Consider the following 16,415-nt stretch of genomic DNA (forward strand, 5'->3'; position numbering starts at 1 on the left):
GCTCCAGCTAGTTGAGTTGTTCCTAGAAAGAATTCCCTGGGCACAGCAGTAGCCACATGCACAAACCGCTTTCTGTCATGTGCTCGTTTTGCCACATGGCAGCCCCTGAAGAAAGAGAGAATATACTTCTCTGAGAAAATGTAGCACACAGGCTGGTAAAAGCACTTCATTAGATGCTCTCTTCCCTTTTGCAAGCTCCTCTCTTGTTATGCAGTTCTCTCCTCAGGGGAGTAACTGCCTTATATTTCATTAACTGACTTTGCCTGCTAACTCATGGAAAAGAGGATCAGCTCACCCCCATCCATCCTGGTACCTCTTTCCTGTGCTGGTTTAAAGGTAAACCAGCAGGAGAAATGAACTCAACTCAAAAGAGATTATAAGTCAGAGTCACAATTTAGTAAAAATAATAGAATAAATACAATTATATGGGCAAACAATTGGTTTTAACCCACAAAACCCAGATGTATAACCCAGCACCCTGGGGCATGAACAGAATGGTGTTCATTGGCCCCTGTGCTGAGCCCCACATGGTCCCCCTGAGTCCAAAGTTAAAGGAGAGGAAAACTTGTGAGAGTGCTGGTCACAGTCTGGTCAAGGGTGATGGTTGCAGTCCAGTCAGGGTTCTAGTGGTTCTAGTCCTCCTCTGGATCTGACAAGTGAGTCCAGAAATCACAAGACCCCAAGATTATATACAAGGTTTGAGTGGGAATGCCCAGTACCTCCCCCAGGGCGGAAAGTTCCACAGTGGGTGATTGTGAGTCTGGAATCCTCGATGGCCCATTAACAGACATGACCCCTTAGGTTGGGTGTGGAGGTGCTAATGACTCTCCTCCTGGGAGTTATTACACCTGAGTCATTAGTGTGAGGATAGGAACATCCTCCTATCTCACAGGCTTCTTAACACGCTGCTCATAGCCTGAGGGGTCAGGTGTGCTCTGGGCAGCTGCTGCAAATGGTCTATTGTTAACAGTTCCTGGGAAATGACATAGAGGGTGTAGAATACACAGTTTGGGTTACACCCACACAGTGATGAACTGGTCCCGGCTGCTCTAATTAGGACATTTCCCTACCTCACATCCTGCTCCACTGTGGACTTCCACAGGGACAACATGTGTCACTATGGTCTTCTCCACAGGCTGCAAGGGAATCTCTGCTCCAGAACCTGGAGCACCTCCTTCCCCTCTATCTTCACTGACTGGGGAGTCTGCAAGGCTTTTTCTCTCACATATCCTCACTCTCTCACAGCTGCTGTTGCACAGTGTTTCTGAATCATAGAGGCATTGCCAATATCACTAATGGGCTCAGTTTTGGCCAGCAGCAGAGCCATCTTGGAGTTGGCTGGAACTGGGTACTACCAACAGGGGAGCAGATTCTGGTGGCTTCTTACATAAGGGACCCCTGCACCCCCCTTAGTACGAAAACCTTGCCATGTAAACCCAGTGCATCATCATTGATTATATAACTGATTATATAAGGAAGCTGGCTGGGAATATGTGTCATTTTGGAAAAGCTGCTTTTGACATGTTTCTGGCTGTGCTGGGGTGAGACTGCCTAGGTAGATTGTTTAGAGGAGTAAGCTTAACAACTCTAATAAAGCTGCCAAACTCAAGTGATGCATTTGAAATGTTTCTTTATAGAGCTGGTGTGGTTGGATCCTATCCATCCATGCATTTGGGTGGAGCAACAATGGACTTTTTTGTGGTTTTCTAAGCAAAAAGGGGTTGCAACAACAGTGGCCAAATGGTATGCATCCAAAGAAAGAGCTCATCCAGCACGAAACCGTGGCAGTAACAGCACTGTCCATGTTTTGTCTTGCTGTGGACCTGGAAGAGTTTTCTTCCTTAAAATAAGCCTCATGATGAATAAGGAGGTGGAGCAGTGCCGCTGATCACACACATCTCTCTGCAGGGATGTGCCTCACTTCTGCAGGAAAGCCCAGCAGAGGGAGCCGCATCCCTTCATGTTGCTGTCCTGGAGAGGTGCAATGAGACAACTCAGCTGTGGTGGCTTTCCAGCCTCCAGTGGGGGGCATGTTCATTCTTCAGTAAAGCAGTGGGGAGGCAAAAGTGAGCTGGGTCCGGACTGGTCCCTGCTCAGGGGTGGGTACAGCTGGGGTGCCCAGGCACTGTTGGATTTAGGTATAGGATGACTCTGAATCCCTGGTCTCTTCTGCTCACTTGTCTCACACTATGGTCTCATCATGGTCCCAAATATCCCTGTTCCTGAGCCAAAGTGTTACTGACTCTGCTGAAGGAGACAAACTTCTTTGTAGAGCCAAAAACTACTTTGAGGCACTTCCAGTGAAGGAGAGATGCTTCCCTCCCACACCCCAAAACATTTACAGTGACAGCACTGGTCAATAAGCCCATTGCCATGTTAGAGCCAACAGGGCTGGGGCCATGGAGTGAATGAAGACCTCTCAGATGGTCCAAATGGCAGTCTGACAAATATCACCTCTGAGGTGACACTGATGCAATCCACCTGGCTGTGACCAGGGAGGTGGAATACATTCCCTGCATACGTTGTGCTGTGAGGACATCTTCCACAGGAGGATCCCACAGGGCTTTACAGGGATCTGCAGGTCACTGTGGCCACCAGCACCACCCTTCTCTCTGCACTGCTGCAGCCAAGCACCAGGTGCTTAAGGTGCCAAATTTCGGGTTACGAGTTACAAAAGGTGTTTTCAAGCTTTTTCAAGCCAAAATGATTCCTAGGTGAACCTGGATTGCCATGCTGCAGCTGGGAGGGTTTGGCTCTGCAGTGCCTGTAGGATGTTTTCTGCTGAGGGTATGTTCAGAAGAAACAGGTTAAGTTTCTCTCATGCCACTATTCATTTTCCATGTGCTATAATACTGTAACTGCCCCTGTGAAGCCAAGGAGTGGGCAGGTGAAAGCAGGGCATCCCATCCAAGGCTGAGACATGATGCCAGTGGGAGCAGCACCAGCACTCAGGCACTGTCCTGCTCACAGGGTGGCTACCCAGGGACAACTGCAACTGTACCCCTCTCTGTTTCTCGTGGGCACCTGCCTCTTCGTCCTCCTCCTGCTCATCGTCTTTCTCCTTTCTTGCTGGCACCACTCTTTGAAAGGAGCAAGGCACTGATGACCTTTCTGATGGGGTTGGTGGCAAATTTTCCTTATTCCTGGGCTTCCTTCAGACAGGGCTTCCCACTGCCATGCAGACACAGCAAAGGTCTCCCAGAGAGGGGCTTTGGGCCATGTCTTTCCTCTGTGAATGAGGTGCCAGTGGCCTGCGCCACTGCTACCACTGATGCATGTTGACATCCTGTCTCCTCTAGCCAGTGCTTTCCCCATAGGAAGACCCTGGGGTGGAGCTTGGCAAGCTGCAAGCAGAGGTCACTTTGGCATCTCTGGCTGGGGGTGTTTTGTGCTGCTGTGACTGTGCTGACCATTGCAGGCACCAGAGGATGTCCTGTCACAGGCTCTGTGCAAATGTCACAGGCAGCTTGCTCCTCTCCCACTCAGGCTCAGTGAAACACCTCCCCCAAGCACAACATGTGTGGTATGAACGTCCGAGGTGTCACCCTCAGTCCCAGCTATTACATGGGGTGGCTTGTGAGCCTCTGTTCCTACTTCATTGGGAGATGCCTGGACACTTCACAGCTCCCTAGCAGTCTCAGAGTTGCTGGGGCTTGTTCCTTGTGCTCAGGCAGCCTGTCATGTCTATTTAGGAGGCACAGAACTGCCAAATTCCCATTTGGTGAACACATCTTTTTCCACATTGAATGATTCCTAGGTATATTCTCTGCCACCAACACTAATAAATTTGTGAGTGCTATTTTAAACCTGCATATGGATAGTGGAGATTCAGCTTCAACACTGTCAGTAACTCCTGTGACAAAGTAATTTGTTCCTGGTTTTGATTTCTAGTTTCAGGTATTTTAAGAGTTAATACCCAGCAGAGCTTGGTTGTCATGGCTTGACTCATGTACAGAACTTTGACCAATATCACTCTGCCCACCACGGACAAAGAAAGCCAAACATCACCACCACATGTGCAATAGTTGCAGATATTCTTAGTTCACAGATATTTACCCCTCTGCCTTTGGAGCAATGGTGAATGCAGGTGGACATTGAAAGAGTTTGGGAGAGATAAGAGACCATTCCAAATGGGGATCTTTAGTGGCACATCTGTGGACTGATGCCCAGTGAGGTACTGTTTGTTCAAAACAAACAAAAAAGTTATGAGATTTGCCTGAATTTCAGTAATGGCACCAAGCTATAGTGAGGAGCAGCAGTATTTAAGGAGATAACACACACTTCAGATGTTACCTGTTGCTCAGCAGCGCTGCTCTTTCCCATGTATCTTGTGTTGTTGGGAAAATCAGACACAGCTATGGGATGGAAGCCGTGTTGGGTCAGGATATGGTGGCAGTAGGTACTTGGTAGAGTTAGTGGAAATTCAGTGCTGTTCAGGGCTTTATTGTCAGTGAGACCATTCTGAAGTGTGCATGTTTTGGGTGATATGGACTTGGCAGCGTTCAGATTACACTTGGACTTGATGATCTTAAACATCTTTTCCAACCTAAATGAGTATGATTCTGTGATCATTTCCCTTTGGTATTTCTTTCTGTGCTTGGGTGATTGTGGTGGGAAGGTGCCTTCCAAGGAGAAATGTTTAAGCAAACATGGTGCCCTTTACCATTGCTGGCTATTGGCAGCATTGGACCATTCCCCTCAGACATCTTCACCAAAAGTTCTTGGAGCAGAGGAGAGGCAGTGCTACTTTTTCTCTCCTAGCCAGAGAAACTGCAGAACAGGGGCAGCAGGTGGGACGGGGGCACCCAGGTGAAAGACGGGGACACTTCAAAGACATGTGGGGGAAATTGCAAATCTCTTCCACTGACGTTCATATAAACGCCCAAAGTAAAAGGCATACTGATTATTCAGAGATAAACCTGAAATGTTTCCGTTTCTCTAAGTGTCAAGTACAGAGGCTGTAACACATGTCACAAAGAGGAAAAGATATTTTAGGACTGTGCACCGCATCAGTGAGGACCTTGCCTGTGGCTTGGCATTGCAGAGTAAGCTCAGGTAAATACTGCCAGCCTATATAATAAATGAAGGTATGCCTGCTTCTTAAAAATATGTCATATAAAGACAATTTTTTTGCACTCTTTAAACACAGTGTTGGATTATGGAGAGGAACTTGACATACCAGCTGGGCAGAGGCGGCTCTGAGGACATGTCGGTGAGTCACTCTCCACCAGGATGCTCCCCTGCAAGCTGAGGCCAGTAGCACATCTTAGAGGTCCAGTTTTGCCTATGGGGACATATAGTGCTGAAAGAGATGATGAGGATTTAGAAGAAATCAGTGTCATTGTTAAAAAAACCCACTGAGTGAAAGTATCTTTGGCTGATGAGATTGTGTTGTGGGAAAAGGCTGTCCTTGAGGGCAGAGGTAGTGCTAGGAGAGTCCTATGGAGGATATCCTGACTGGGGTATGTGCTGCCATCCATCTTCTTTAGCTCTTTGCTGTCACAGGTACTGCCCAGGCATGTGGTGGTTGCAGAGAAGGCAAAGCTGGGAAGGAGGGAGGAAGAGGCAGAAAGCCCCATCTGCTCTTTGGGAAGTCACCCCATGGGCCAGAGCTGCTACTGTTGATCTCGCCTGGGGTGGCGAGAAAGTGTGATGTGCAGCACTCACTGGTGAAGTGAGTGAAGTGGTGATGTGGAGCACTCACTGGTGAAGTGACCTGTAAGTGCTGGCACCTTTACAGCTGAAAACTGCTTGAATTGTGTAGGAATCCTAGGCAAAAGTAACTTGTCCCATGGAGGGCTATTTTTGGCACTCAACTAACTGGAAGTGAAGCTTTTAGGAGATGAATGTTTACATGTCAATTTCTCTCTGAGCCCTGCTCCCTTTCGCCTTTCAGAAGGAAACATGAAATAGGACCCCAACATCCATATCAGGGGCTCTCAGCCCCCTGGCCATGCTTATTTCATTGCTGGTTTGGGGATGCTCCCTGTCTCTGGCCCCAATGTCCCACCTCAGGAATGGGGCATGCCTCCACAAGGAGTCAGGGGAGTCAGCTGCATTCTGATCTCCTCTGCCCCTCTGGTGCAAGAACCTCATCCCAGATCTTGCAGGGGAGGACCAGTCTCTCATGTTCATTCCTTGTTTGCAACCTGTACCACAGCTGCGGCACAGCTGCTTTGTCCTCATGTGGCTTAGCATGAGCTGACTCGTGCCTAGTATATTTACTAAGAGGGTAATATGGGATTTGGGTCTTATGAACTTCTTTTTTCTTGAACAGGTGGGTTACACATTGCCAACATCTAACTCCCCTGCAGCCTATGAATCCGCCTTTTACTACCCAGACCTGGGCATCATCTGTAATGCTGAAAATATTCCAGCATTTTCATCTACCTTTTTTCCAGTGCTGTACTCCCTACTGTTTGTGGTAGGCCTTGTGGGAAATGCTTTGGTGATTTGGGTTCTAACAGTTTTCAAGAAAATCAAGACCATGACTGACGTGTATCTGCTGAACCTCGCCATCTCTGACCTTCTCTTTGTTTTCTCCCTCCCCTTCTTGGTTCGGTACTCCGTTATGAGTCAATGGACTTTTGGAAATGCTATGTGTAAGATCATCAGCTCAGCTTATTTCATTGGTTTCTACAGCAGCGTCTTCTTCATAACCATCATGAGCATTGACAGGTACTTGGCCATAGTCCAGTCTGTCTATGCTCTGAAGATTCGAACAGCTGCCCATGGGGCTATCACCAGCCTGGTCCTTTGGGTAATTGCCATTTTAGCATCAATGCCAGACTTAATTTTTTACCAGGAAGTAAATGACAATAACCAGATTAAATGCATCCCTCATTATCCTGGTGGCAACAATGGCTGGAAGACTTTCAGTAATTTTGAAGTCAACATCCTGGGGTGGTTGATCCCTGTTGGTGTCCTCATTTTCTGCTACCACAGCATCTTGAAAAACCTGCAGAAGTGCCATACCCAGAACAAGTACAAAGCAATAAAACTGGTTTTTATTGTTGTAATTGTGTTCTTCCTCTTCTGGACTCCCATCAACATTGTGCTTTTTTTGGACTCTCTAAGGAACATGTACATCATTGATGACTGCCAGACAAGCCAAAGGCTAGACCTAGCTGTGGAGCTGGCTGAGGCTCTCTCCTTCGTCCACTGCTGCCTCAACCCAGTTATCTATGCCTTTGTGGGTGAGAAGTTCAAGAAGCATCTCTGTGAAGCTTTCAGAAAATCTCCATGTTTTCTCTTGATCTGCAAAGACTACAGAGCTTTCAGTGGACGCAGCCTGGACAAGAACTCCTCTCTGCACACAAGGTCCTCACAGTCGTCTTCTATTGGTACAGTCCTGTAGAACTACAAGTCAAAAACTATCATCCTGGGCAGGTGTCCTAAAGCTGGGAAATCCTCCCAGAAGGGAATCCACAGAGATGGACTATTTGTGAAACATTTTATGACAGAAAAAGTGGAAGCAGCTGCTTGATTTCGCTTTTAGTGTTGTTACTTTTTAGAGTCTTTTTTAGCATCTTCCTCCTTTTCCCCTAGCACATCCTGCCCTGCCTGCTTCATAAAAAGGTGGTGGAAATTACCAGCAGATTCCCACATTGCCTGAGCAGCATGGAGAGGTGCCTTAGAAACATATCTTCCACCTCTCAGATTCAGTACTGAAAGGAACTGTTTATGTTTCCAAACTCTGGACACTTGGCTGCTCCTTCCCTGGTCTCAGCAGACTGAATTGGCTTTGTGAGCAGGGATAGGGCTCACTGCAGGAGTGGGAACCTGCTCTTTGGTGGGAAATGGTATCCAAGTTTAAGGTGTCATGGCAGGGACTGGCTCCCAGTTGACATGTCTGAATGAGGCTTTCAGCCCCAAAAGAGCCTGGTGAATAATTGGATAAGCAACAAAGAAATAAATACCGTCCACATGTTTTTGTGAAATCAATGTGAATTAATATCTAAGTATGATCTTGACACCCCATCTTTTACCAGGGCCTGCAGCTTCTTGGCTGGAAGGGTTTGGAAGCTGTAGCCCTATAAATAATGCTGTGGGTGTCAAAAAACAACACTTACAGGAATGAATGAGACCTGTAGGAACGGGCGGAGGAATAGTTACCAGGAAAAAGGCTGAAGAGTGGAAAAACTAATGAGTGTGAGCTGAGAGAGTGGTAAGAGTGCTATGTCAAAGCTTTCTGTGGACCTGCTGACTGGTAAGCCACAGGCCAGGGTGGTGTCTGCTCTCAGCAGAGCCCTGACCTGCTGGCTGAGGAGCTGGCTGTTCCGCAGATGCCTGGAACAGGACAGAGAGAGACAAAAATAGGGGTAATACCTCAAGCATCCTGCAACTCAGGTGATATCTAAAGCAAACAGCACTGGCTGGTTTTGTGTGGCCAGAGGCCCCTAAAAAACACAGATGGCAGTCACATGTCCTCATGAGGGAACTTTTTGAACACTTTAAGCAACTGATGTGCCAGTGTGGTCACTGCTCTTGAGAGTACAACTGGGTTGGCCTCCTAGTTACTGTACCAACTTGATAGCACGTACACACAAATAAACACAAACATACCCAAATAAACACACATGTATACATGTGTGTATATCTAGAAATATCTTTTTTATATATAGAAATATTGATAGATAAATGGAATGGTTTTCTGAAACTTCTATCTCTGATCTGTTTCTCTCTACAAGATATCACCATATTTTAAGTTTTCTAATAAAGATACTGCATGCAGTGTAATTGCACAATTCTTACACCCAAAGAACCTGTTTCTTCTTTATTTCTTTCAACTTGTGCATTTATTATGGCCTGGACAGTTCTTCAAAACTGACAATCCCTTCGGCTGCCTCTTCTCTCCCTCTACTCTTTCCCTTCCTATTCCTCCTTAGCTGGGAAGAAGCAGAAAGTAGATTATCTTTTATTTTAGAAATTTAATTTCTGTAAGCGTCTGCCTCTGTAGTGTTTCCATACCTACTGAGCACCCTTGGGCTTACTCCCTCGAATAAGCAGAACATAACAAAAATAAAATCCTTTTAAACCACTAATCTTCTTCAGATGGCATTTACAGTTTTAATGTGTGCTCCCATTTGCAATCTGCAAGGTGAAATCTTTTGCACAAGTGGGCCAGTAATGAAAGGTGTGTGAGAAATACATCTGCCTCATGCAGGCCATGACACACGTTTCCCAAATTGTAAAGCAAAGACCGTGGCCAGAGGAAAAGGTTCAGCTGCTGCCTAGGTCCCAGCAGAAGGATTGCAACCAGGTGCAGCAGTACAGTCCCTGCCTCTCAGTGCCCTACCACCCTCGGGCAGCCAGGCTATTTTTTTTGGGTATGCAAACAGTCAGGTGCTCTAGAAGGTGAGTAATAAAAATTCAGGACAAAGCCAAAGGGTCGTAGGCTTAGAGGACAGCACCAGCTATCTCCTCTGCATATTCACAGTATGAACCCTCTAGATCAGAACTCGCTCAGCTGAAGCACAAGAGGTGGGAATGATTTTTGCAGCCTCACAGCTTTGTCGTGCATCTCTTGTGTGAGTACTTTAGGACAGGTGCTGGAACCCATTTGCCCAAGCTTGCAAGACAATGGCCTTTCCCTGGTGTTACTGAGCATCTCTGCTAGGGGATATCTCCTTCCTTTCAGAGGAATCCTTTCATTGATTGCTGTTGTGTAGCTTTCATTGATTGCTGTTGGAGTGAGGCTGTGACCCAGGGCTTCCCCACAAGGGCTGTAACCTGGTGGTGTGAGGGTAGCATAAACATGCAGAGCCTTCTTTGCAAAGTCTTTCACTTCTCTAGCTGTCACTGGAGGACATCCTCTCCTCCTGCTGCCTCAATACCGCTTGCAAACCCTCCTAGTGCAGAAGCGCGAGAACCTTTCTGCAGCTCAGTAGATTTTCTGCCAGAGGCAGCTGCCTTCCTCTACTGCCGCAGCAACACCAGGAGCTCTGAGTTGGACCTGACCTCAACTTCTCCTCCTGGCCCAGCTGCTTTAAGCTGCTATCGCTGCCTTCCTGTGAAAAGGATGAAGGTGAGACCCACATCCGGAGGGTGCTTGGCTGGCAGGACCTGCCCTGTGTAGCTGTGAGTGGGCAGGAACATCCCTGCAGATTACAGAGCTCGTCTTCTTTCTGAAGGGACAAACCTGAGAGCAGTCTGCTGCCCTGCCAGTGCCTGTGAGGGCATAGAGAGCAGAAGACATCTTCCTGCATTTGTGCAAGCTGATGGGCAGCTTGAGGGTAATGGAAATTTTAGGGTCTTCCCAAGAGCTGGGAGCACAAGAAGCTGAGGATAGACCAGACCATCCTGCATAGCCCTGGTGCCTTTTTACCTACTGTGTAAAAAATACCCACCACAGTTGTTGTATTGGTCCTGCTCATATCTGCTACTTACTTTCATATCCTGATCTTGTTTTTTCTTTTTGCTGAGATGATGCAGGTTAAAAAGGATTCAGGATGATGTTGGCACATCAAATAGTCAGATATAGTCTTGTTCTTAAAACAGAGACCAGCATAACTATTACCTATATTCAAGCTTAAACCTAAAATACGTACCATTTTTTTTCAATTTATTGGTGTTACTAGCACAGAGGATCCCTTCTACAGACGGTCTCTGTTTAGAAGGACGGAATCTTTGTCTGATGCCACTCATGATGCTCTGCATGTGTGGATGGAAAGGCCTTAACAGGCTGGAGCACTGCAGTGGCATCAGGGGGGCTCATCTTGCCTGATGGTCACTTAACACACTCTGCAAACCTGTGCTGCAGTTGTAGAGAACAAAAGGGTATGTTTAGGGACCATGCTGTTGAACTGTACCAGCAAAAAGTGGGATGTATGAGGACATGTTAGCTTATGGTGTTGCTAGATCCCTTGGAAAATAGTGTGAAGTGGGGCCTAGCAGATTGTTCCCCATCTCAGCTCTGAGCTGCAGGACTGCCGCTTTTAGCACAGGGAATGATAGTCTTAGTTTCTTGTTCCAAAACAGCATCCTGGAGTAAGAAACTTGTCCATATCTGGCCTTTTCTGGCATTATACTCAAGCCTCCTTCCTAAGGCAGCGTGGAGACAACACTAATTAAATCCTTGGCAGAGCTTCTGGCTTTCAAGTCACTTGTTCAGGCCATTGCACACAGTCTAGGGATGAGGATGGGAGCTTCTGACTTGATCCTTTCTGGAGGAGTCCTCCCAGCCAGCAGCACAACTCTGCCTCTTTCTGCTGTGGTACCATCCAGCTACACCTGGAGGTCAGAACCAGTCAAAACTTTAACAAGGGAAAAAAGAAAGGTTAATGAAGGGTATCTGTGTCTCATGCTTCTCCTAGCTGAAAGATACCCCTGTGCCTCGATGTGCCTGCATTAGCATGCACAAAACTCCCAAAAGCCCTGTTAATTGTATCATGTCGAGGATAATCCTATTTTATTTTCAGCCTCTTGAAAACACCAGTATGTGTATTTATATATATATATATATGCATATTATATATGTATTCCAGTAATGAAGCACCATAGAAATTAATAACTGTGCCAGTAGAGGATTCAGAAAGAACCATGACAGAAAAAAAATAAAGATGACTTCAGGTATTCTCTCTGGATGTAAAAATAGTTTGGGAAATTGAAAGGTAATTATAACCTTCGTCTGAATATGTCATATTTGACTGTAATGTGTGGGCTGACATGTGTTTCTGGTTAATGTACATTAAAGGTTAATGTCCCTTAAAGGCAGCAAGTAGTGATGGGCAAAGCAAAGTTGCTGCTGTCATACGTCAGTTTTGACACACAGCCTCTGAGCAGTGCGCTCCTGCATGCCTGTGCACTTCTAGATAAATCCGTGTTTCTGCTGCCTCAGCTGACACACCAAAATGTACAGAGACCTGTCACAGAAATCCCCACCTCAGAAGAGCAGTAGCGTGATTTGGGTTTCCTCAGCCACTGCTGACGAGTGTGTCTGCTGGGACCTTGTCTGATCCAATGCCGTGATCATCTTGTGGCTGCCAGGACTGTGTGTGTGGGTCTGCTGTGCTTTCCAGAAGCCAGTGCAGCAAGTTCAATGCCAGGTGAGCAGCTGGGTCACGCTTACCATATAGGATGAGCTATATGCAAGAGGAGCCTACCACCAAGCAAACAGCAATGTCTGCTGTGTTACTCCAGAAAACACCATTTTTCCTCGCCATACTCCAATATCCAGGCAGCCTTCCCAGTAATATTAATGAGTGTGCAACATGTGCATGTGCCTCTGGATCAGCAAGACAATTATCCCTTAATTCACTTGGCACCCTTGGAGAATATTCAGTCTCTGTAATCCTCCACATACTTGAGTTTAGAGAAGGTGTGAATGCATGTGCAGCATGTGAGGATGAGTACAGTGATGGACAGAAAGGAAGGACACAGCCATGACTGAACACAGACCACCAGGACACTGCAAAAGTATTGATTGTCTCTTGTGTTTGACTCAGCTTCAGCCTTGACTGCAGCACTCAGCAAGGTAAAGAGACCTATGAGTCAAGAAATGTTTGGAAACCAGCCGTCAGAAGGCAATGCCTTTCCTACACAACAAGGAGTGAAGGAAATGGGTTTTGTTCCCTAATGCTCAGGTATTCAACTGGGCTGAGAGCAAAGAGCAATGCTGGGTGGTTTCCTTTGGTCTTTTGTCCACGCTCACTGAAAGGCAGGCAACATTTCCACTCCCCTCACTCACCATGTCTTCCTCTGTGTCTCTGTACCTGCACACCTCTTGCACCATCCTCACACATCTTGGCGTCCCCAACACCACACTGCCCCAATACAGAGAGAGGGGTGGTGCTGGTGCAAATGTACCCAAGAGCTTCAGCTCTCATAAGCAGCACGAGAGAGAGAGAGGACAGAAAGCAGGGAAGGAGGGAGAAAAGGCATTTCTTTATTCATCATTTTGAACAGCAGCCATTCCTCTTGCCTGGGTGAGCCCAGGAGGAAATGAATGTGATTGCCCCACCACTGGCTTCCTCCCCTCTTTCTTGGATCTCATTGTTTTTGTTGGAGCCAACCTCGAAAGCAGCGCAGCCTCAGCAATGTGCTCTGAGAGATTGGTGTAATTCAGGTACACACTGAAACAGGCGGATCTGAGCAGCTGGTGTGCACATCGCCCATCCCAAGGGAGGAGGACACCTTTCCAGGAGACCTGGCTAGGCCTTTGTCACCTCTCCAGGGCAGGAGAGTACCACCTCTCTGAGACAGCTGGAGTGAGGGAAGGCAAACAAACGGCTCAGGAATACAGATGTGGTCACCAAGGCACGAGTGAGCCTAAGCACTAAACTGTTCCAGTGTCCTTATCCCTTCCATGTCATTTCTAATGTGGGAATAAATGTTTCTCTTAACTTTCAATGTCTTTCTGGGCCACACCCCTACTGTTTGTAGAAGGTGTGCAAACCTTCATCTTTCTATGGATCTTATCTTCAGCAGCCCTCGGGCTGAAACACTTTCATCCCTAGACATATCTTCTCTTTTCCTCTCTCTGAGTAAGTTTTTCCTCCCCATATTTTCAGTGAAGAATAAATGCATCTCCCACTGGTGTCTGGAATAGTGCCAGAGCTCCATTATCTCCTTGCATCTCTCCAGAACAGTGGCATGAAGAGATGAGGCTCCCTCTGCTGGGTTTTCTCTCAGAAGCCAGGCACAGAAATGCTTTCTGTGAAGAGCTGTATGTGTGTGTGAGCAGCTGGTGCCCACAGCTACATCAAAAGCTGCCAGCTGGGCTCTGCTGCAAGACAGCATGGGAGGAACAGGACGCTGCTGTGGAAGGGATGCACCTCCACAAGAGTTTTGGAGAAATTAAAAGTGTCCAGCAGGGTTCAGTGCAGTCACAGCTATGGTACACGTTGTGTTGCTGAGCCATGCGGGGCGGGGCAGCTCTGCATCACAGAGCTCCTGTGGGACTCGGGGCTCTATCCTGGAAAGACGGAGCAGTTACTCCCAGGCCAGTACTGATGCCCATCAGCCCTGCAGAGGGACTCCAATGAAATTCTTGAGAGCCAAGATAGCCCCTTTTTGTAGAAAACCACCACCATCAGGCTTTCCCACATGGCAGTGAAAGCAGAGTGAGCTAGGGAGAGCAGCATTTTGATCCTTCAGGCCAGACATTTCTTTGCCAAGTGCTTTAGTCCACAAAGCTTGAACTTGCCAGTGCTGCTGTGTAAAACCCTGCCTCCCCAAACTGACCTGACAGCCTGACCATAGAGCAGGAGGAGACACCACTTTTGTGGAAGTACCGCTGGTCTCCCCAGATGTTGAGAGAAATGAGTTTTCAAATTCAGAAGGCAACTCGGAGGGAGATGGCATAAAAAGGGGGATTGCCCCTCTTTACCCACTGTGTCCCTGCACAGCACATCCCTTGATTTCTTCACATCCACTCTTGATTTCTTTCTCTAAAACTATTGTGTGCTTCACAGTTGGGAAGACAGCACACTCTACCTAGCTCTTCCTAGGAAAAGTCTCTGGTTACAAGGGATGCAATGTCTTTCTCTTTTCAGCTTGAAGAAACAAAAGATGCTTTTCTCCATCATGTACGGACCAGAATGAGTCTTTTCAGCAGCTTCCTCAGACTTTCTTATTCCTGAGCTGTGAGGGTGAACAGAGGTTGAAGATGGAGAGCATTTGTTGATGTGGCAGTTGTCTTTCAGCTGGTGTTGATTTTATACCTGTCTTTGTTGCACTACAAGTGCACGCCCTGATAATGAGCAGCACTCTTATCTAGGGTTATCACTCACAACAGAATACAACAGGGAAGCCTTTTCTGTCTCCTGAGAAGACCTGCTGAGGATGTCTTGAGTCAGCCTGACTTGGTTTCTCTTTCATTCAAGTCCTCCAGATAAAGACTGTTTGGATATTCCTTTGGGCAAACCTCATTTCTTCTTGAGGTAACAGCCTGCTCTGTGTTCAGTTCCAGTTAAACTGGGCAGCACAGGAGGAAAGGGGTTGGTGACTGCCTTCAGGGAAATCCTGTTCTTAGGAGATTGTTAGCAGTGGCTGGGGACAGCCTCTCCTGCTGTTACATATGGGAGGTCCTGACCCTTATTCACAAGGGTTTTGCCTGCAAAGAACAACACCAGAGGTACTGTGCTGAGTTGGCAACCCAGGAGTGGGTGCCCACCAGGATGAGTGTCTGCCAGGGTTCTGGCAATCCCCATTTTACAAGTCAGCAGCAAACCAGCTTGGCATGTGCAGGTCCCCAGTGGGGAAGCTCCTACTGGACTATCTGTACATTTTCTTTATAGGGCTGAGGGAAGTGGGGGCTGGGGGAGACACAACCTTTCACCATCCCCACAAGGACATGGGAGACAGGTTTAGATTTTGGTGTCCTCTAAACCACAGAACATCTTCTACAGGGCCCCCTGAAAGGGGGGCAGGGATCATATCAGGCTATCAGTGGCGTAAGGGAAGCCTTCGTTCATCTTTCTGAATCTTAGGGTTCTCACACAATGAGAGCATTTCCTTAGTACCATCTACCAGAAATTATCTTTCTGAAAGTCGAAAGCTTGTAATTTTGGCAGTCATAGATCCTACTTTCAGTGTGTGGGGAGTAACCAGCCATTAGCTTTTTGATGTTGTTCTGAAAAGGGTCCAGAGTCCTTTATGTTTATTTTTAAAGAACGGGTAATGGAGCTGCTGGCACTTGTCAGAGGAAAAAGTGAGTTTTGCAAATCTGCTGCTCTGGCTTTTAGAATTCCCTGACTTTTAAACTTTATTTTCAGCAGTGTGTCTTTGCTTTTTCTGCCCAACACCTATCCAGGAATCTGCTCCCTGATTATTTCCATGGGCGCTTGTCCTGGTGCACCTGGCTCACGTCACTTGCATAATTTGACGGATGTTGTAGGCTCACACTTTGGCCATTGCTATGTAGCTGTTGGGGATGTAACCTTTGCAAGATAAAGCATAACGCAATGAAAAAAGCCATGTAATTGGCAAAAATACCAGAATGAAACTCATACAAAAGTATTTGCCTGGCAACTTGCTACACCAATCAACGAGCAACAGCTCAGACAACCTGGAAGATGCTTTCCACCCCCAAAATCCAACCCAGCTCAGCCTGCCTGAAGGCAGCACAACTCTGCCTTTGGGGAGAAGGCATTTTAACCTCTTTTGACATTTGAGGCAGGGGCAGTACCTGGTTGTTGTTACAGTCCTGGTTGTTTCCAGGACTGTATTCCTGTGTGTGCTTGAGGACTTTGGTATTGGTGCACCCCCCAACCAGACACTGTGTCTCTTTCTCATAACGCACCCCAGTGCACAGCCTCCTGCCTGGTTTCACCCCAGATGAACAGCTTTTCGTGCCCCAGTGGTGTCTTGCAATGTGCTATGCAGCATTCCAATTGCGGTGCACTCGTAATGCAACCCTGAGCATGATGCTCCAGAAGACTCCTTAATTAATGGACATCCCAGTGCTTTAGACC

At 47.1% G+C, this 16,415-nt stretch overlaps 1 protein-coding gene across 1 annotated transcript; it reads left to right on the forward strand.

Annotated features, from left to right (window-relative positions):
- The first annotated feature begins 2,210 nt into the window (after positions 1–2,210).
- CCR8 (C-C motif chemokine receptor 8) lies at positions 2,211–8,531 on the forward strand. The gene is made up of 2 exons (XM_064671154.1): positions 2,211–5,212; positions 6,278–8,531. The coding sequence occupies exons 1-2, from the start codon at positions 5,159–5,161 to the stop codon at positions 7,355–7,357; spliced, it is 1,134 nt and encodes a 377-aa protein (XP_064527224.1). The 5' UTR covers positions 2,211–5,158; the 3' UTR covers positions 7,358–8,531.
- Positions 8,532–16,415: the final 7,884 nt, after the last annotated feature.

Source organism: Pseudopipra pipra, chromosome 1 (assembly GCF_036250125.1).
Source record: "Pseudopipra pipra isolate bDixPip1 chromosome 1, bDixPip1.hap1, whole genome shotgun sequence".
Taxonomy (NCBI): Eukaryota; Metazoa; Chordata; class Aves; order Passeriformes; family Pipridae; genus Pseudopipra; species Pseudopipra pipra.

Excerpts from the sequence above, each read along its gene's own strand:
- CCR8 (XM_064671154.1), top strand. The coding sequence starts at position 5,159 with ATGGAGAGGAACTTGACATACCAGCTGGGCAGAGGCGGCTCTGAGGAC. Across the intron at positions 5,213-6,277 it reads GCGGCTCTGAGGACATGTCG|GTGGGTTACACATTGCCAAC; the intron begins GTGAGTCACTCT and ends TTTCTTGAACAG.